General features: G+C 31.2%; 2 protein-coding genes across 2 annotated transcripts; one reads left to right on the forward strand and one right to left on the reverse strand.

Moving 5' to 3' along the window:
• Positions 1–11,099: 11,099 nt before the first annotated feature.
• Positions 11,100–16,038, forward strand: LOC124834408 (lipase-like PAD4). The gene is made up of 4 exons (XM_047309083.2): positions 11,100–11,263; positions 11,394–11,718; positions 13,982–14,704; positions 15,105–16,038. The coding sequence occupies exons 1-4, from the start codon at positions 11,235–11,237 to the stop codon at positions 15,933–15,935; spliced, it is 1,908 nt and encodes a 635-aa protein (XP_047165039.1). The 5' UTR covers positions 11,100–11,234; the 3' UTR covers positions 15,936–16,038.
• Positions 16,039–17,397: 1,359 nt separating this feature from the next.
• On the reverse strand, positions 17,398–21,005 carry LOC124834420 (F-box protein At5g39450-like). The gene is made up of 2 exons (XM_047309102.2): positions 18,735–21,005; positions 17,398–17,762 (listed from the first exon to the last, which is right to left on the reverse strand). The coding sequence occupies exons 1-2, from the start codon at positions 20,606–20,608 to the stop codon at positions 17,759–17,761; spliced, it is 1,878 nt and encodes a 625-aa protein (XP_047165058.1). The 5' UTR covers positions 20,609–21,005; the 3' UTR covers positions 17,398–17,758.
• Positions 21,006–21,379: the final 374 nt, after the last annotated feature.

Raw genomic sequence — 21,379 nt, forward strand, 5'->3', positions numbered from 1 at the left:
ACTGATATTCGTGATTCTTGAATTGTTCAAAAAATACTTGTAACAATTTCAGAAAGATATGAAGCAACATTGACTTCTTTGGAGAACTCAAAAGATCTTTCTACTATTACCTTGGCAGAACTTTTGACCGCATTTCGGGCTCCAGAACAAAGAAGACTCATGAGAGAAGAAGGGCATATTGAAGGGGCTTTGGCAGCTAAATTTTTGAAAATAAAGGGTAAGTCTTTCAACTACAAAATGATAGCAAATCCTCTCGTGTTTTTCCATCATGTCCTTTTTGTAAGAAAAACAATCATCCACGTACAAAGTGTTGGTGGACGCCAGATGTGAAATGCCATAAATGTGGACAATTAGGGCATGTGGAGAAAATCTGCAAGTCATAAAAACCATAAGAGAATGTACAAGCTCTTATTGAAGAGGGTGAAGAAGAAGAACTTTTTGTTGTTTCTTGCTTTGCTACTGCAAGATCAACAGAAAATTGGCTAATTGATAGTGGTTGCACGAACCACATGACTTATAATCAAGAATTATTCAAAGATTTTGATGCAACCTACAACACAAATGTCCGAATTGGAAACGGAGCAAAAATAGCAGTGAATGACAAAGGAACCATTGCGATCAAAGGTTGCACAAGTTTGAAATTAAATACTCTGAAATTGACAAAAACTTGTTGAATGTTGGCCAACTTCTAGAGAAAGGCTATAAAGTTCTATTTGAAGATAAAACCTGCATTATTAAAGATTCAGATAATAAAGAATTATTCAGAGTTTGAATGAAAGGCAAGAGCTTTGCTTTGAATTTGATTGATAAAGAGCAGTTTGTTGTGCACAAGGTTGAAGACAATATGCAGGTACAGGGGCTTCCCAAACTATAAGAGAAATCACCTGTATGCGCAACTTTTCAATATGGAAAACAAACAAGGTTGTCTTTTCTAAAAGACAAATCTTGGAGAGCAACAAACAAGCTGCAGTTAGTACATACGGATGTCAGAGGACCTAAAAGAACCCCATCTCTGAATAACAAGAAAGTAGAGCTAGTGGGTATTAAAGTTGGTGAAAGTCAAATTAAACCAGAAAAATTAGAGGAAGAAAAGCATCCTAAGACAACTCTTCCCAAAGCAGAAGCTGAAAATACGGAAAAGCCAAAAGAACAACTAAGTAGATGAAAAAGTTGTGAAAGATTGTAAGGACGTGAAGACTAAGTAAGAAATTGTGATCTAGACTTTTAAACGTAAAAGAACTTTAGATGATACGGTCAAAGACAAAAAATATACTGACTTTGAGTCAAGAAGGAGTTTGTTAGAATTTTGTGACTCAAACAACATTTGATTGAAGGAGTCAAATAAATTAAATAAAAATATATCTCTATTCTATTTTTAAGAAGATTTTATACATTATTTAATTAATTAAATTTAATAGATATTTCTTAAAATTAATTACAAATTTTGTAATTTAAATATTTACTGCTCAATAAAAAATACCAATTTTTCTTTCATTTTTTTTCCCTCTTATACGTTAAAAGCCCAACAGATACAAATAGTAATTCTTGATTTTCCATTCATTTTGATACATGTTACATAACTAAAATGATGACCAAACTTCTATACTTTTGAAGATATCAAATAAATATAAAAGTTTTATTTGTGTAAAAGTTTGATTGATGTAATGCATATTGATATCTATGTTTGTAGGAGTGTTTATCAAACCTTCACGTGATACTACTGTTCTTGACTTTGAATTATTAGAGTTGCGACATGATTATTTGAATATTTTGATTCTACATGTTTCTAGAAAATGGTTTTTCTTTCTCCACTGCAATCATAGTTTTTCTGTACGGCCAAGAAGTTTTCACTCATGCACTGGAGTAGAAACAAGAAGGTTCATCAAGTATTCAAGTGTCCAAAAGTGTCATCAAAACCAATATTTTGAATAATTTAACAAAATTATTTACACGTTATTATTAATCGTTTTGTTTTGTTTCTTAAAATTACAAGAGAAATTAACCGGATTTATCCTTCAAAACTCTCTCGTTATAAAACCATTAAACTTAGTAGTCAACTTGTTATTATTTTTGTATAATTATTATTAACTCATACAAGTTTTTCCTTGAAGATGAGATCCTTTTATCCTATCTTTTCTTTTAAAATAATATTAGATAGTATCTTTAATAATATTTTAAAATAATATCCTTTTATCCTTAATTACAAAAGAATCATCACTACTAAAAAGAAAAAAATATAAATATATAAATCCCGATACTAAGTAGTTATCATATATAGTTTTACTTTTCTATATTTTCTTCCATTGTGCATTATTCACACCGTAACATTTTTCAACTTAACATAATTAATTTGACCAACTCTTATTTTAATATATACTGTTGAGATTTTTTCATTATTGTAATCTAATAACCATGATCACCATGGATGACAGCAGAATACAGATAGATATAATTTATATCCCTTACTTGTTTTATTTAAATTTTTTTATCACGTTACCTGTACAGTACAGGTTAGTATCCATGGAAAAAGTATGCACCAATTTTTTTATACCTATAGTTTCTTTCAGTTATTTTAATTTTAAATAATATCATTTAAAAATAAATTCTGTAAATATAAATTCACATAATAAAAACATATAATAAAATATTAGTGTGAATACATTTCATAATTCTAAAAATGAAAAATTAAATAAGTATAGGGTTTTAAAACTATAATATCTTTAAAAACATTTTCAATGCCTAAATAAAAGTATAAATAGATAAATTAAATTTTAATCAATTGTTTAATTATTAATGTTTTCTGGTCACGAATTTAATTTGTTGAGTTGATTCATGGTATGAAATTAAACGATAGGCCAGTCAAGACTTTCATACTATATTGTTTAAAACCAAAATAAATAAATAAATAAAAGAAACAAGAATCTGAGACTAATAATTGCAGTGAATATAGCTTACTTTGTAAAGCCTAATAATGATAAGAGAAAAATGAATAGAATTTTAATTCAACAAAAAATCCTATTATGGAAAAGTTCACTCCTTCCACAGAATAGGGTCCCACTTAAACCCATCCAAGAGGAAAAAACAGACGCTAATGTGTCCCACAAAAGAGACTCTATTATTATCTAGCTTTATTTATTGCGTCGGAAATAATACGGTACAACCATCAACCTTAATTTGATATTTAAATGTAAAACAAATTTTAATTAATTTTTATAATATAATTTCTTACTAACCATGATCATGCACTCTCTATATATTTATTTTTTTAAATTATTTACATAGATTGCGTCGGCACTGTCTCTACTTTTGCAAATATAAAGAGTTACGTAATTAATATAAAACTCAAATTGTTACATAAGTTATGCATATAAGAATTAATTTATCTTATATCGAAAGTGAACTTCAAGAAAGACGATATAAATATTTACCTCAGTAGAGAAAGACGAGGTGGACGAAGATTGATGTATTCCTATTCTTATTTCCTTCTATGTCTTAACTCATGTTTTCACAATTTGTTTAATTGAATATAAAAATAATAATTTATTTCCTAAAAGATTGAAATATATATATATATATATATATATATATATATATATATATATATATATATATATATATATATATAATATGGAAGCATATATGTCTTTCATGACCTTCTCCTATTAGTAATTATGCGTTTGATTATGTTTGTTTTAATGAATAAAATATTTATAAACTCAGAATTATCTAGTGTGATGTTTTTTTAAGATAACTTCAATTATTCTTATTTATCTTCAGAACAAGGATTGAAAGAGAGTGATGAAGATCAAACAAAAGTTGGTGAAAGATTTTTTTGGGTCAAATAAAGAAAATGTTGAAGGAATTTAATCTTCGGGAAAACCCAGGCCCACGAAAAGACAAGTCCTAGAACCTTCAAGCATTTTTAATTTCACAAAGTAAATAAATAAAATGTTAGCAACGCTCTATTTAGTATTTCTTTTTCTTTTTTTTATTTGCTAAAATCCTTTCAAATATGTTTTAGATTTTATTTCATGAAAGTAAAATCTAAAACTTCCCAAATGTTCAAAAATGAAAATATAGCACGTTGGATAGTTATGAGGAAATATGTGCCATTTATTCATGAGTTTCAAAGCTTTCACTGAACTTTTAGATTTAACTCTCTAGAAAGAATACTTTGAAATGTATTTTAAATTATTCAGGAAGTATTATTTTTCAATGAAATTTTTTACTATATTATATTCCAAAAAAATTAAACGAAATAGTTAAAAAATAATTTTCATTTTATAATGTCATTTCAAAATGTATTTTTCTTAAATGTTTCAAATATACGTAATTTACAAGCTTTTCAAAATCTTATGGAGGTGCAAGAAGCAATTCCTTTGTATTCTTGGACACTTCATATAAAAATGTCGGAAAAGGCCCATTTTAATGGCAGAAGTAAAGGCCCAAATAAAAATGCCTTTTATAGTCTATTAATATTTTTGAACAAAAATATGTGAGAAAACATTCAAAAATGAGTATTCAACTTTATCTTATATAAAATTTATTAGTTTTAATTTGGATTGCATTTCATTAATCTCCCAATTTTTTTGCAGTTAAGTAATCTTCTATTTTTAAAATTTCAACGAACTCACTCCCTTCCAAAACTTTTGAATGATCACTTTAGGCCATTTCTTCCCGCACCACATTTTCTCTTCCTGCACTCCCCTAACTTTCAAAGTATATTTTACCTTATGAAATGTTATTAAAAATAGAACTAAAAACCAAAATAGGCGTTTTTATTGTCTCCTTCCTTAATGCACAATTGTTCGTCTCTCAGTTCATCGGTCGTTAGGTTTTTAATTAAATTTCGAAATTGGTAATTTGGATTATCAGATATGGAAGTATATGCAAGAATAATTAATTCAAAATATATTTTGGATTGATTAATCCATAATATAATATCAGATTAGGGATTACATTCTAGATTACTAAATCTTAAATTCAATTATAATTTTTGGGTTACAATATGATTAGAGAAATTCTATCCATTAATAAGTTCACGTTTTGCTCTATAATTTCTCAATTTTTAATATCTTGGCTCTATTTATGAATAATCTATTTTTTTTATTGATTTTGTCACTTGAATATGTTATTATCTCAACTAGTTTTCTCTTAATTCATAGTTTATGTTTATTTAGTGATGAGCCTTTGGGTACTTATATTTTAAGAAGTTTTGGATTTTCTTTTACATATTCTTTGAAACTCAAAAAACTTTTAGATAAGAGAAATATTAGTAGTTGATTTAAATTGTGATGTATAATTGGTTTAAACATGTTAATATGACAATTAAAAGTATTTGAATTGAATTTCGGTGTTATTAAGAAAATCATCAATGTTAGTGTTTTCATGAAAATTTAAGAACTTGGATTTGACATTATCAACTTTAATGATATTAATGTTACCATGCAAACTATACTTTCAACATGCTATTTGGGGCATTTTGAACTTGTTGAAAATATTACACTATCTAGTTTTAAATTGAAACTAGTTTTGCGAAAATTATGCATTGTTTTAAATTCTACATAATTTACATAGCAAACGAAATTCATTAGAGAACCATAATTTCTTTTTAAGTTAACATGTCCAACGAAATGTTAGAAACTTGATTTTTTTTTCCGTGTCAATCATTTTAGTTTTGTTTATATTCTTCTAATTCTTCGCTATTATATTACTGTTATTATTATACGATATATATTATTAAGTAAAATTAAATAATATACACATACATGTATATATACATGTATATGTACATACGTTGAGTGTAAAAATGTATTTGTATTGAGTGTAGAAGTGTAGTTGAAAACCGAATGCCGCGTGAGGGTTGACTGGGTTTTCTGTGTTGACCGAAGATGGGTGACTTGAAAACGCGTTTCACCGGAGGAGACAGATGTGCGTATCTGAAAACGAAAGTTAAACAATCCAGGTCAATTAAATAAAAATAACTCTGATGACTTCAAAATTCAATTTTTCACTTTTTAAATTAAGTATTTTATAATGTTATAAATTTTATTATTTTTTCACTTACTTTTATTTTGGAAAGTCAAAGGAATTAATAATTAAAGCTGAGTGCTTCTATAATTGACAAGGAAAATTATACGATCAAGTTTGAAGTTAATTGATTTTTGACATATGGACAATCTAAAATTAATGAAAAAAAAATCAACATTTTAAAAAAAGTAATTTTATATAAATATAAACAATATAAAATGAATATTCTTTTTTTAATATGATTTTAATATGCAAAGTGATTTTTTTTATCACAAATCAAATTTTGTATAATTTAGAAAATATAGATCAGCGCATTATTACAATAAAAAGAAGAAGATGAAATGAAAAATATTTTTTTAAGAAAAGATGCTAAGAGTGAGACAATAACAAAAGTATTTTCCATAATGTTGGTGTTGAGACAGCGTTTGGCTTTTATCTTTTACCATCCTTTGTAATTGTTTGACCATTAACACAACATAAAAAACCACGTTACCATTTGTATCCTCATAAAAAATTGTTTCTTCCATCAACAAACAAAAATGATTAAGGATGTTAATAGGCAGATGTCTATTATTCCAAACATCATTAAACGTTTTCCAACAGAAACAAAAATCCAAATCAATTATAAAATTCTTTAGAATAATAAATCACAACAATAATATGTCTCAAATTTCTTACTTAATTCAAGACAACATGAAAATTTATTAATTCTCTTGAAATATTTAGTCGTTTGAAATAGATATGACAAAGGGTAATAGGATGAGTTTCACTTATTTCTAAAAATAAATTCATTTATATTTTCATACTTATATTTAAGGGGTATAATATTTTTATTTCATTTATATTCTGATAGGATAATATGTGTATTTTTTATTATTATTTTAATATTAATTAATTGATTTTATAAACAAAATAAAAAATTATGATAAATAAAAAATATGTTTTTTTAATAATAAATACAGTGACAAATTTTGACCACTCAAGGAGACAAAATAATATATTCAAAATTTACATATTTTATCTTTGTCATTAATACAACAAAAATAATATGTTATTTAATATAATTATAACTATAAAAGAAATCACATATATCTAATAAATTATTCTCTGTTTTCTAGAATTATTGAACCTGTCAATAACTAAATTAAAAGTAAAATTTTTAACTATTTATTCTGACAATGTAAATAATCATATTGTGTGTAAGAAAATTATATCTTATTTTATTTTACAATCTTGTTTTGATAATTTATTATATAGAAAAAAAAAATTTTGTCAAGTAAAATGTACTTCTTTTTTTTTGTCACAGACTTAAGCCATTCAAATATGATTGATAAATTCTTTAAATTTGGATAATTAAGAGCATCCATTATAAAATAGTAAAGTTTATATTTTAAACTAGTTTTTACTTGAAAATGATATTGGAAAGTTAGTAACAAAATTATTAATTAATAGCAAGTAAACAAGTAAAAAAAGTCATGATAAATATTATTGTATTTTCTTCATGTTTTCAAATTCAATAGTTATTTGACTTTTATTTATAAGAAAACTGTTTCTTTTACTACTCATATTTTAAAACAATGAGATTGCATTATTATATTTAAATAACCAATGTGGGAAAAATTTTGGGGGCCTTACACACTAACCAAGCAGTGTCACTAATCAAATATTTAGAAATGAATTATAATTATATATTTCAAACAAAATATTTTAGAACCAAAATATTTATTAAGTTTATAAACATTACTTGAAAAAATTATAAAATTTATTTTTTTAAAGTTTTAAAATATTTTAAATGTTTATTTACATTTTTTCTCTAAATTCTAATTAAGTCGTTTTTTATACACTAATAAATGAAACTTAACCTAAATCTTTATCTTTTGAACTTCAATCTATGTTGGACAATAATGAACATCTTTCATTGACAATACATTAAGTTGTTATATTATTGAAAATAAAACAATTTCATAAAATTTTGAAGATAAAATTACACTTTTGAAAGTTAAAAAATAAAAATAATTATATAAAAAAATCATCAAAACAACATTATACGCGATAAAAATAAATAACAAATAAAAACATTAAAAAAGAAAAACATGATTAAATGTGCATCTTTAAAACAATTTGATACACCATCTAATGAAATCCCACAAATAAAAATAAATGTATAATTAAGGATATGATGAGATAAAAGGTACTTGAAGATATAAGAAAAAGTTTTTAGATATCAAATTAGTTAGAGAAAATTGGTGTAGCGAAAAAAAATATTCTTCGAATGAAACAACAAATAAAAACAATAAAAAGATAATTTTTATAAATAAAAGGTTTACGTGAAAAAAATACATATAAATATAAAATTCGAGTAGAAATATTTAGACGTGAGACATAAAACTATTGGATTGATTATAACAAATAATACAACATTTGAATATAAGCAGACAAAGGTTATAATAAGAGAAAAATCACCTTTGTATGTATTTCATGGATATATAATAGTCAAACATTCATAAAAGAGAAAAAAAAAGCGTGTAACAAAAGAAAAAAAAATGGTTATAAAACTAAAAGCTAAGAGAATTATATATATATATATATATATATATATATATATATATATATATATATATATATATATATAAATTTCTTAGGTCAATTAAAAAACTATGAATACTTTAGTAATTTAAAGGAGACAAGATGAGTGTTATGGTGAGTATGGGAATATGGACGAAGTGTGTATGTACATACTTATTTCTATTGAATATTACTTATACATATACTCATATGCAGTTAATGTGGAGATTACCCGTCAAAATGGAGTTTGAACAATACCCATGGAGACAAATTTATTTGTCTTATCTAATTTGAAGTCTTTTAAATTAACAATACTAACTCAAATTTTTAATGGTTTTTTAGTGTTTCTCTATTACAATTGTAATAGGTAATCACTTATATAATTATGATGTTTTCTTTTGTCACTTTTCATGATGTATAAGATGTGAACAAGTTTTAAACTCCAATTTTAATCAAGAGATTAACTTCAATCATACTTTGACACTGCATGAAAGACATTTTTTGTATTTCAATGATAAGAGTACATGTTTCTTATTTTTTTTATTAGCTGCAATACCTATAGCTTCCAAAAATATTTTTCTTACAAGCATATTTTTCTTATATATCAAATAATGATTGGAAGAATTGCACCTTTAATCCATTTGACAATCTTTGCGCTTAACTTAAGAATATAATAAGAAGGATGTTTATGAGAAGGATGTTGAGAACTTGCTCAGTGAACAAGATTTACTTCATGTGAATCATGCAGAGAAAGATGTCCATAACCTGATAGATGAATGAGATTCACTCTACATGAATCTTGTAGAGAAGGATGATGAAGACTTGCTAGGTGAACGAGATTTACTCCACGTGAATCATGCCAGGAAGGATGTTGAACACTCACCCACTCGATGAATGAATGCTTGTCGAGAAGGATGTTGAGTACCTGTTTGGAGAACGAGATTCACTCCATGTGAATTCTGTTGAGGAAAATGTCAAACACCCACTCGGTGAACGAGATTCACTCCACGTGAATCCTGTCGAGAAAGATATCAAAGACATGCTCAGTGAACAAGATTTACTCTATGTCTCGAGAATGATCTTGAGAACCTACTCAATAAAGGAGATTCACTCAACATGAATCCTGCCGAGAAGAATGTCGAATACCGGCTTGGTAGACGAGATTCACTCCATGTAAAAATCCTGCTGAGAAGGATGTCAAGCATTAGCTAGGTGAAAAAGATTCACTCTGTGTGAATCCTGCCAAATGATGCTAAAGTCATATCTTATTGCATGATATTTTAATGCATGATGACTCATCCTATGTGAATCTTGTCAAGAAAGCTCCCGAAGTCACATTCATCACAGTACACAAAACATTTTAGACTTTTGATAGTATTTCACATATTTGAGTATGGGGGATAAGTGTACTTTTCTCCTTTTTAACCCAACTGCTTGGTTATGCCTTCTCTGCCCAACTTCTTGGCCTTGCCTTCTCAGTCCAAATTATTGACCTTGCCTTCTTGACCTTGTTTTCTCGACCTTCTCATCCTTTTTTGCCAACTTTTAGGCCTTGCCTGCTCGACCTTGCTTTCTCAGTCTTCTTAACCTTTCTACGCTCTTGGTCTTCTCAATCGAGAAACCAACCATCATTTAACATAACCAAATAGAGATTATACATAAAATAAAGCCTAAATCATGGTGAAGGTATGATCGGGCCCTCCCTAATTGCTTGAAGGGCAAAAACCCAATAAATAATGTTATAAATAAGTAAAAATCCAAAGTAAAAAGGGATAGTTTTATTTGAACTGTATTTTTCTATACAAGAACAAACTATGAATACAATATTAACTTGATTGTTAGAATATCTTTGCAAGTACTCCCATCACTTGAGGTAGGCAAGTGTCCCAAGATTAACAATTGAAGCTGACAACCAAAATCAAAGACTAAAGATTAAATTAGAAACCTTAACTTATTTGTTCTGTGAGGTCGATTCGGCCTTGTAAGAATATTGGGTATATTGTTTCAGTTGCTATCAAATCATTATCAGACCATTTATTAATGTTTAGTCTCACACTGAAAACGTATATACATTAGCGTAAATGGATGTGTTAGGTGTTTCTCACCGACTAGAGATAAAATCAATATACAATATATACGTGGATGCAAATCTCGTCTTACAAACTAATTTTATAAGACTGATTTAGACTTAAATTTTAATTTCTAACAATTATAATTATATTATTATAAATAGAAAAGTAATTTTTATATTTAAAAAGTTAAAAAAAATATAATTTAAATTACTTTTAAATACTGCAATTAAAAAGTTATAGAAAAATATTTTTTAAAATAAATTTCAATTTATTTGATTTGTGAGATATTAAAAAGTGAAAATTAGCTGAAGTCGTTGCAAGACATTATATAATTTATTTATATAACTATTAATAAAACCCGTACAATGCTTTTGAAGAATAAATTTAAAAGATAAAAGAAAATAAAAAGAGTTGAAGCAGTAGTAGTAGAAGAGGTTATAAATGCAATATTCAAAGGAATGTAAAAGGTAGCAATTCAAGGTGTTCTTCATTCAAACTTCTCCAAATTCCAGTCTCCGCAAGACTCCAACGTAACGTAAGAAACATCGAAGAAAAAACCATTATTCCATGGGCATGGCCTCCAACGAACCTTCACCGTAAGTACTCACTCTTTCTTAACTTTTCCAAAAAAAAATTAAAAAAAAAACACAAAGGAGAATAATCAAAACTTAAAATACTTTCCGAGAAAAGTCGAAGCAATTCAGTCCCATGATTTACCCGTGACAGGTTCGAGTCTCGCCAGATGCTCGCCTCCTTCATCTCTTCCACGCCGCTTCTCTCCGACTCATGGCGACTCTGCACCCAGGCCAACGCCTCCCCCTTCCGCACCTTCGTGGCGGACCGCGTCGGCGCCTCCGTCTACGTCGCCTTCTCTGGCGTCCAGATGCCCGGCTCCTCCGACCCCAACTCCAGGGACTTGGTGCCGCTCGACAGCATCGGCGGCGTGCCCCTGTTTTCGCCGCGGCGGAGCAAGGAGCCGGACGAGCCCGTCATGGTTCACGCCGCCATGCTCAACCTCTTCCTTTCCCTTTTCAATTCCTTCCAGAACCAGGTTCGTTTTCATCTTCTCAATTCATACTTGTTTCAATCGAAGATAAATTCTCACATAATTCGGATGAACACGAACTTGTTTAATTGCTTTTTACGCTTCATTTATATCGATCACAATTAATTGAAGTTTTATCTGTTAACTGTAGGTGAAAATATAGCTTTCTTCTTACCTGCCAAAACTGTCAACTATTTTCTTTCATTTTCATTTTATTTACCAAAAATAGAAGGACGGGGTGTCACTGTTTCCCTATAACTTTGAGATCTTTAGTACAGTTCATTAACTAATAAGAAACGAAAACCCGAATTGAAATTTTGTCAATTATAATTTTGGCTGAGTTGAGTATGTTGTTCGAGTTAATTAATAATTACCTTTAACCAATTATATAAATGTTAGCATCTTTTTATGTGCATTTGTTGAGGTTTGATGTATCCTTATATAGTTTGAGTAAATTTTATGAGTTTTGATTTTGAGAAATGGGAAGATTGTTGCTGCAAAAGCTTTTTTTTTTTTTAATATTTGGGTTGCTTCTTATATTATCATGGTTACACATGACGTAGCTGGTGGGGATGTTAATTTTGGCTCATCAATTGGTAGAACATATAAAGAGAAAAAGAAAAAAGTGAATGGTAATAATTGATTTAAAATTAGAGAAAAAAGGGAAAAGGTTGAAAGGGACAGTAATTAGGTAGATGAACTCGATATCCATTCCATGGCGTTTTCGGGCTTTCTTTGTTAGAGTTAGAGAAGACGTGACAATGAATGAAGGCTGAGAAAAAAAAAGGGAAGTTACGTGTTGAAATACTAATACCTAATTTAATTTATTAAAATTTCAACTCTAAAGAGATAGAAGATACCACTGAGATTTAAGCTAATCTTAGAATAAATTATTAACATTAAGAATATAAAAGCAATAAATTACGCTGTTTTCTTATAGAAACATTAATTATTTAAACATTAAATCCCTTTATTAAAAGTGCACTAACTCTTTTAAGAATCCCTTTATTAAATCTCTTCAAATCAACAATGGATCGTGTTATTTTTAACTCGTTGGTATATGCTAATAATATTCCCACGCCCAAAGTACGTCCACGTTTATTTTTCTGTAGATATTTATTAATTTCTAAATTCCATGGCGTTCATTAGTCCTTTAATCTATTTTATGGCAAGTTTTTATAATAAATTTTATGAAAAGTTGAAAGAGAGAAGCAAAATACATTTTTGCAATGTGAAAGGTCCCCTACAACCTCATATTCTGACATGGGTCCCACCAATGAGCAATCATTTTATCCGACGACGGCTAACAACCAAGCCACCTTGATCAGTGCCTGAAACATTTGATGTAATAACGAAAACAAAACATCGGTTCGATTCGAGATTGTAAAATAAAATGGTTGACTTTTACTTTTTGGTAACAGTTGCGTCCATCTACAAGCAATGGCATAAAAAAGGCGTGTGGGTTGAATTTTCAGCGTAAAATAAGCGAGTAAAACTTCCATTACGCTCGTTCAATGCCTTCATCATTATTATATTAGGGTTAGTAGGGTTTTTGTTCATGGACAAATATCTGTGACAAATTTGTCTTGATCACCACTAATTGACCGGTAAAATGTTTCCGTACAGATAAATTTTTGTATCCTCAGGTAGCATTTTATTTGTTATTTTCTTTGGAAAAACAGTCTATGTAAACTGTCTGAAAGGTCTATAAAAATAAGAAAATGAAAAATATTTGGATCATATCTACGAGGAAACATTCTCTCTGAAACTGACACGTGTATCGGTGATTTGGGTAGGTTAAACCCAACTTTTCTTACCATGGTGGTTTTCGAGTCATAGTTATCACAGCAGAATAATTAAGTTAACTTTCTACTTTTATGCCAAAGTCGGGGAGCAAGAACACAAGACTTGAGTCTTGGCGTGTGGTGGGAGCTCTTGACTCTAACAACCCCATGGCACCTACCTTGCGAAATTGAACAAAAAGTCAATTTTGGAACTGTTCTTTTCACATACAAAGCAAAAGGTTTCATTTTCACAGATTATGCCTTACGAACCGTCACTTCAAGTCTTGCCAAGTCTTTTTAGCGTAATTTGGAGTTACCTTTTCTTTTTCTTTTTCTGATTGTGCATACAACTAGATGAAGTTAAAAGTAAAAATATTCATATCAATATCCTTAAAGGGCATTTAATTTTTTGTTCTTCAAACTTATTTCCCCAGAATCTTATTGGTATTCTTAACTAACTGCTAAAATTTAATGTTGCAACTCAGATGTTGGAAATAGTGGGAAACAAAGACACTAAATCAATTGTGATCACTGGACATTCAATTGGAGGAGCCACTGCGTCGTTGTGCAGTCTTTGGCTTCTGTCTTACCTACAATCAATCTCTTCCTCTGTGTCAATATTGTGCATCACTTTTGGGGCACCATTACTTGGGAACGAAGCCTTTTCTCAAAGCATTTTCAGAGAAAGATGGGGCGGCAACTTCTGCCACGTTGTGTCAAAGCATGACATAATGCCAAGGTTGCTCTTTGCCCCTATAACCTTTCTCACTACTCAGCTAAATTCCCTGCTACAGTTTTGGCAATTTTCCATGACCTCAGAAGATTTTGGAAAGCTTGCAAATCAGATATCAGAAAAAGAGAAAGCTAACTTGTTCGGTGCTGTGATGGATTACTTGGAAGCAGCATCACAGGAGGGAGAAACATCTGTGCCTATCTTGTTTCACCCTTTCGGGAACTACTTTTTTGTCACAGAAGAAGGAGCAGTGTGTGTAGATAGTCCATCTGCAATCATAAAGATGATGCACTTGATGCTTGCAACTGGTTCTCCAGTTAGTAGTATTGAAGACCATCTGAAGTATGGATACTATGTTAATAAATTGTCTTCACAGACATTGAATCAGGAAATTTCCATGCAGAGAACCCTTCCTGACTCGAGCTATGAAGCAGGGCTTGAATTAGCCATCCAGTCTTCTGGCATAGCAAACCAGGTAATTGCAAAATCTTTTAGAGATGTTATGCTAAATGATTCATGTGTGTAACTAACATTTAAAGCTTTCGGTTCATAGATTCAGATTCTATATAATTCAGTGCTAGGTGGGACTAAACATTATCAACTAAACAGCTTAAACTTTTAGATAGGTGGATAATGATAATATGATGTCTCTTCTTAAACCTTGAATTATCAAAATCCAATCTGTTTTCACAAAGTCTCTGTGAAGTTGAAGATTTAAGTGTTTATGGCTTACGATTTGAAGAACTAAAGTGGGAGGGTTTACTCTATTGGAAAATCAGCGTCTATGATTTTTGCAGCGCCTTCTCATTACGTAGTTATATTGGTCAGGCATGAATATTTTTGCTGAACTAGTTATACTGTTATGTAACCAACAGGAATCAGCTATCACATCCGCCAAGGAATGTCTGAAGAAAACAAGAAGAATGGGCCCTTCACCAAATCTGAATGCAGCAACCCTAGCAGTTAGCTTATCCAAGGTGGTACCTCTGAGAGCTCAAATAGAATGGTACAAGAATTGGTGCGATGAGCAAGACGACCAAATTGGTTACTACGACTCGTTCAAAAGCAGGGACTCTTCCAGTTCCAAAAGGGACATGAAAATCAACATTAACCGTTGCAAGCTTGCCAGGTTTTGGAACAACGTTATTGACATGTTGGAAAGAGGTGAGCTGCCTCATGATTTTGACAAGAGAGCCAAGTGGGTCAATGCTTCACACTTCTATAAACTATTGGTTGAGCCTCTAGACATTGCTGAGTATTATGGGAGGAAAGGGATGCATAGAGCCAAGGGGTATCATTACATGCAGCATGGTAGAGAGAGAAGATATGAGATTTTTGATAGGTGGTGGAAGGACAGAACTGTTACTACTGCTGCAGAAGAAAACAAGGAGAGGAGCAAGTTTGCGAGTCTTACGCAAGATTCATGCTTTTGGGCTAGAGTGGAAGAAGCTAGGGACTGGTTGAATTGTGTTAGAAGCGAGATAGACGCTAACAAGCTGTCTCTTTTATGGGATAAAATTGAAAATTTTGAGATGTATGCCATAAATTTAGTAGAAAATAAAGAGGTGTCTTGTGATGTTGTCTTTAAGAACTCAAGTTACAGTATATGGGTGGAGGATTTAAGAGAACTGAAACAACTGAAAGTAAAGGTGCAAAGGCTTCCTCATCAGTTTACTGGTTTTCTAGATGGGGAAGTAGTTCCTTAGTAGGTGATTTGGAATCAATAAGTTTGACTCGTTGTAACTGTACTATGTATAAGAACTGTGCTACCTTCTGCAAAATAACTCATTTTGCTGTTGAGTTGTGACACTTTTATTGCATTAGGATTTCACTTGAATACATATACGAGAGCAGGGCTAAAGTGAAACATTCAAAGGTTGATGACGATCACATAACATTATATCAGATTCTATATTACTAACACCAAAACTGAAACTAAAAGTTAAACAATGACTAACATTAATAGTAGTTGCCATGGTTGTCACTACAAGTTTGTAGCATGATTGGTGTTCTCTAATATTAGCACTATAAATACCAGCTTAATCCAAATGCTGATGTGAAGTGTAGTGAAAACATTTTTTTTTTCTTTTGGGTGTGATTTTGAGTGAGACTATAGTTTGCACAAATTTAAAATACACTCCATTTGAAAAGAATTTATTGAATAAATTTTTTATATAAACTGTTTATCCCTTCACATCTACGTGTTTGGTAGAAATTACTTTTAAGAAATGAATTATTGCATGAAAAAATCTTTCAAAAAGTTAAAAATCTTACTTTTTAAATAAAGAAAACCAAAGTCAGTTTTTGGGAGACATGTTGCTTTGCGTGTGCAACTGAACTTAAAATAGATAGAACGTCTTGAGAGTGGTCATTGTTTTACAATTGAGTACAACAAGGGTTGTGCTTGCTTGCAGAAGATGACAAATTTTCTTATCAACTTGATCTTCTTTATACATAATGTTCATGGCGAAAGAGTAATTTGAAGATGATAATATGATCAATGAATTGAAGGATGCATGATACACTTTAAGGGGAGGTCCACCACAGCTTAAGGGGTCTCTTTAAAGTTGGATTCATGACATGATTTCTCCTTTTGCTTGCTTCCTTAGTTCTTTTACCCTCTCTTGATTTTAAAAATACAAGAAAATTAAGTTAGAAAATCAAACAAAAGGAAAATATGACAAATGAATTATTTAGTAGAGTTTTAAACCCTAATGTTTTTTTGACAATATTAGAAAAATGTTATTTAAAAATTTTAAATATGTACTAGTATGTTCAATCTTTATGCTTTAAAGAACATATGCTGAATCTACTGTTATACAATATTAACTCTTGACTTCTTAGGCTCATTTCATTTTAAAATCTATTCAATTCCCTCTTATGTGTTATAAAAGAGAATCATAACATTCTTTATCCTAAGCTTTATATGTTTTTCCCTTTTATATTTTATTCTTATATTTCCATATCCCATTTTCTTCTTTATGACCATTGAACTCTCTTGCTTCCTTGATATATGGGATACTTGTTTCTCCCAATACTTCTCCCACATGCATATGAGCATTCGTCTTTATGTTTGGGATAATTCCTTAACAAGTCTCTGGAAGATATATTATTCGAATTATTAATCATATTTTACTGGATGCAGTAATAACAGTGTTTGAAATCATCTGTTATGAAGTTTCAGAATATGTATGTAGATCAAAACTTCATCAGGATCTTTCATGCACAAATAGTTCCTACTTTTTGTGCAACAAGCAACTGTGTATACAACTAAAGCAGAGAGGGTAATACTTTAGGACAAAAAATAGTTCACAATACTTTAATCTTTGATCTTTGATCTTCAAAAGACAGTAACATAGAACCAACGGCAGCAAGATGTGTATTCTGTGTGACAACAAAAAGCAATGCAACTCCAGCAACAATAAACAGCTGCCAAGAAGTTTATCATGCTCTTCTTAACCTGTTATAATACTGGAAGTTGGACACAAAATCCATGCAGTCCCAAATTCAAAAATACACTGGGTTGTCTTTACCTGTCAAAATAAGAAACATTAAATCCTGGCTTATAATTCCTCAATTTGACAACTTGTAACTATCAATTAATATCATTCTTCCACACATATCAATGACATATATTTCAAATCTGCTGACATGATATATGTCAGACAAAAAAAGTAATGCAACAGAGAATTGTATAAACAAAGTAACCATACTAAGCAGTCAGATCAAAAGGCTTTAATATAGGTTGCAGATATAGGTATCATTCTTACATATCCAGATATTTAAACATATTTCCAGCTCTTGTAATTTTCAGTATTCTGTTGATCTTTGTACTACTTAATGTGATTTTATACGTTGTGAACATTATTGTCAATAAAGATGCTATGCAATAACAACTGTCAACTAATGTAGCATCTACAATAGCAAAAGAAGTGCTATACAATGTCACCGAATTCCATACGAAACATAATTGTATATGCCTATGTAGAAGGTGAGGAATCTTAGAAAACATACAAGTTCTAGAAGATCAGAATTCCCATTCCTTTCAGACACCAATTATACAAAGAAAAAAAAGGAGAGCTAGCAATTGGAGCAGTGACTATAACCACATTTCTTGTTTTCCAGAATCACGGATAAACTTTGTCATTTACTAAGTTCTGCAATGATACTAACTTCTCTATATGCTAACCATAAGAAAGGTTTCTGCAACTAAATGCAGTTATGTTGGGAATACGAATAACAAGACTAAAAATATCCTAAATCTCAACCAACAGGAATTGTTTGTCACCAATCCATACGTCATTATAACTGAAACTTAAGTGCTAAAATATTTCTAAAATATTGATACATCAAAATTGTTGAAAGTACACATGAAAATAGGTGTGACATCTATTAATCAACATGAGACAATGAATATGTTTTATCAATAGAGCTATAAAACATCATTTGCAAGGAGCATGATCTGGGAGGTAAAAGCAAAGAGAGATGTGATGGTAATGTCAAACCTTGGTGAAGGAGAGGAAGTGGAAGAACTTGGAAAGCCTGTAAAAACATTTGAGTAGGACTTGGTCAAATAAGAAAAATTGCTGATGGGAGGGAGAGAGGGTACTCTCTCTCCTTTCTTCAAAAGTTGTTGCAAGTCGAGTCTTTGCAAAGTCAAGACAACCCTAGTGTCCTTCCAAACAAAGGCAAGGACACCATTTTCAAATACAAAGAGGGAACCGGGCTTTGATCCAGGGTATCTGAAGCCATAACCATTTGAAATACCCTCTCCTGTGAAAGCATGTTTGATTTCCACTGACAAGGTGTCTCTATTGGAGTCAAAGGGAAAGGAATCAGATGAAGGATCATTGATATCCACTATAAACATTGCTGAACCATTAGGATGCAACACATAGTGAGTGCCTTCCAGTATTTTTGTTGCAATAAGAAGCTTTTGTTCTTGGGACTCCTCATAAGAGAGCAGAACAATGAACAGAGCCTTTCCTGGCTTGTCTTGAGAAGGTTTTCCAGGAGGCCAACCAAAAGTTCCTCCCCACAAACCCGCATAAATTTGATCTGCAGAGGGAACTTGCAAGGGCATCTTGAAAAGTGCAAACCAACTATCAGGCATATTTGGCCATGCGCGATAAGAAGAGAATTTTACAGTTGACGCCTTTAATGTTAGCCCTATTTCATTACTAGATCTAAGAAAATCTTCAAGCCGCGCATGCTTCATCTCACGTCTTGAAGTAAACTTGTCGAAAATTGCATAACTTTCATTAACTGAACTAGATTTTCTAAGCATCTGCTTAAAGCCACCCCAGAAATATCCACCGAGACTTTTCTTCTTTGTGCATTGTATGCGACCATTCTCCTTGTTCAAAAGATCAGACAAATCCTGGGACCAGTTACAACTCTTTTTTATGTCATCCTGCTCTAATTGCAATGGACTCTCTGCCCCTTGAGAACTTTCTTCATTGTCAATCCGGCCACTACCATGGCTGCATATTTGACAAAGGATTGCTCTTCTTTCCTTCAAAAGCACCAAATCTTTCTGAAAGTTGTCACAGTCATCTCTCACCGCAGGAAACAATGGTCCAGCAGCCATACCAGGAACCTCTCGTCGAACTAGGCCGCAGGTGACCTCAAGCAACTTTCTTCTATCACTAAAACACAACTTGCTGAAGGGAACTGTTGCCTCAGCATTTCCACCCTCTCTTTGTAACCTAGAGATCTCACTGCTTGACCTACAAGCCTTTCCTGATATCATCGCACCCGAATCATGCAAGCTCCCAGTCTGCAACATAGCACTACTACTATTTCTACTACTACTACCACCATTGTCTTGTTCCCTGGCTTCAATCTCAAGCAACAACACATTGCAAGACTCATCTATATACTTGACAGAACCAGGATGAACGTAGTCTGTCTCCTCTTCCCTTCCATGGAGAAAAAAGATGGTTGAACCATTAAAATCACCAATAACTTCAAACACAGATGACCATTGGATAGGACCATCTTGAATCCCCAAATGACCAAGCTCCTGAGGAATTATCCGGCACCCGACAACCGAAACAAAACCAGGCATGACATAGACAAGGTTACCAAGCTCAGGGTTCTGATGAACCCATATTCCAAGCAACGGCTTAACCCTCAAAAGGAAACGACAAAGAGCCTTGTAAGACGACACACCCTCCCTCCACTGAACAAGGTCCACGAGGGGCACCACCCCCACCTTGTCACACTGAGTGAGCCACACTTTTTCAGAAGATGCAACGGCATGGAGACTCTTGCAGCAGAGACTGAGATTGCACACGTCTCTGGGTAAGAGGAACCGCGACACCATGCCAAACAAATCATCGGGTAGGCACAGGAGCAAGCTTGGATCACAAGACATAATGGAATGAACCCAATTCAACCCAAATAAAATTTGATAGAAAAGAAATGAACTTTAAGCTCAAGTGTGAGCTACACACAGGAATTGTGAATCTCCCACCCCAAGTGATCTTCAACTATTGAGTCTAAGTATAAGTCTACGAAATGTTGAATGACAGAGACGCATACCTACCTGAAGCGAATTGGGTTGTTACGGTGTGTGAAATTCGGAGATTGTGAAACGCGTTTTGGGGTGGTTTTGTCGAAAACAAACACAGAATTCCAATTGAGTGCAGCGACAGCGATAAATTCATGGAAAGAAAGTGGTTAAGTGAGTCAAGTCAACCCACTTTAACTCAAAATGTGTATAACACAACACAAAACAGTAGTATTCTTCTTCTGTGTTGTGTCATCGAAACAGAACAGTAACTGTATCATAGTGGTTGGTCCAAAAGTTAACTTTTGAATTTCTTTCGATATTAATAAGTGTTTTTTCCATTCATTTTTAGTCATTATCTCATTTTAATAAATCTATATTTTAAAAAATTTGCATACAAAATTTTGAAAATACATTTTTTTATAGTTTCATAAATATTTTATTACAGATAATAAATCAAAAGTAGAAAAAAAAAGGACCATTAGGATGTATAGTCCACGTAAAATGTTTGGTTTATAAAACTAAAATAGGTTTAGATGTATAAATGATAATTTAGGTTAACAGAGTTTATACAATTATTTTTAATTATTGAATTTTAAAAATATAAAAACTAAATTTGAAAATAAACAGAAAATT

Source organism: Vigna umbellata, chromosome 1 (genome assembly GCF_029865625.1).
Source record: "Vigna umbellata cultivar VRB3 chromosome 1, Vumbellata_1.0, whole genome shotgun sequence".
In the NCBI taxonomy this organism is placed as follows: Eukaryota; Viridiplantae; Streptophyta; class Magnoliopsida; order Fabales; family Fabaceae; genus Vigna; species Vigna umbellata.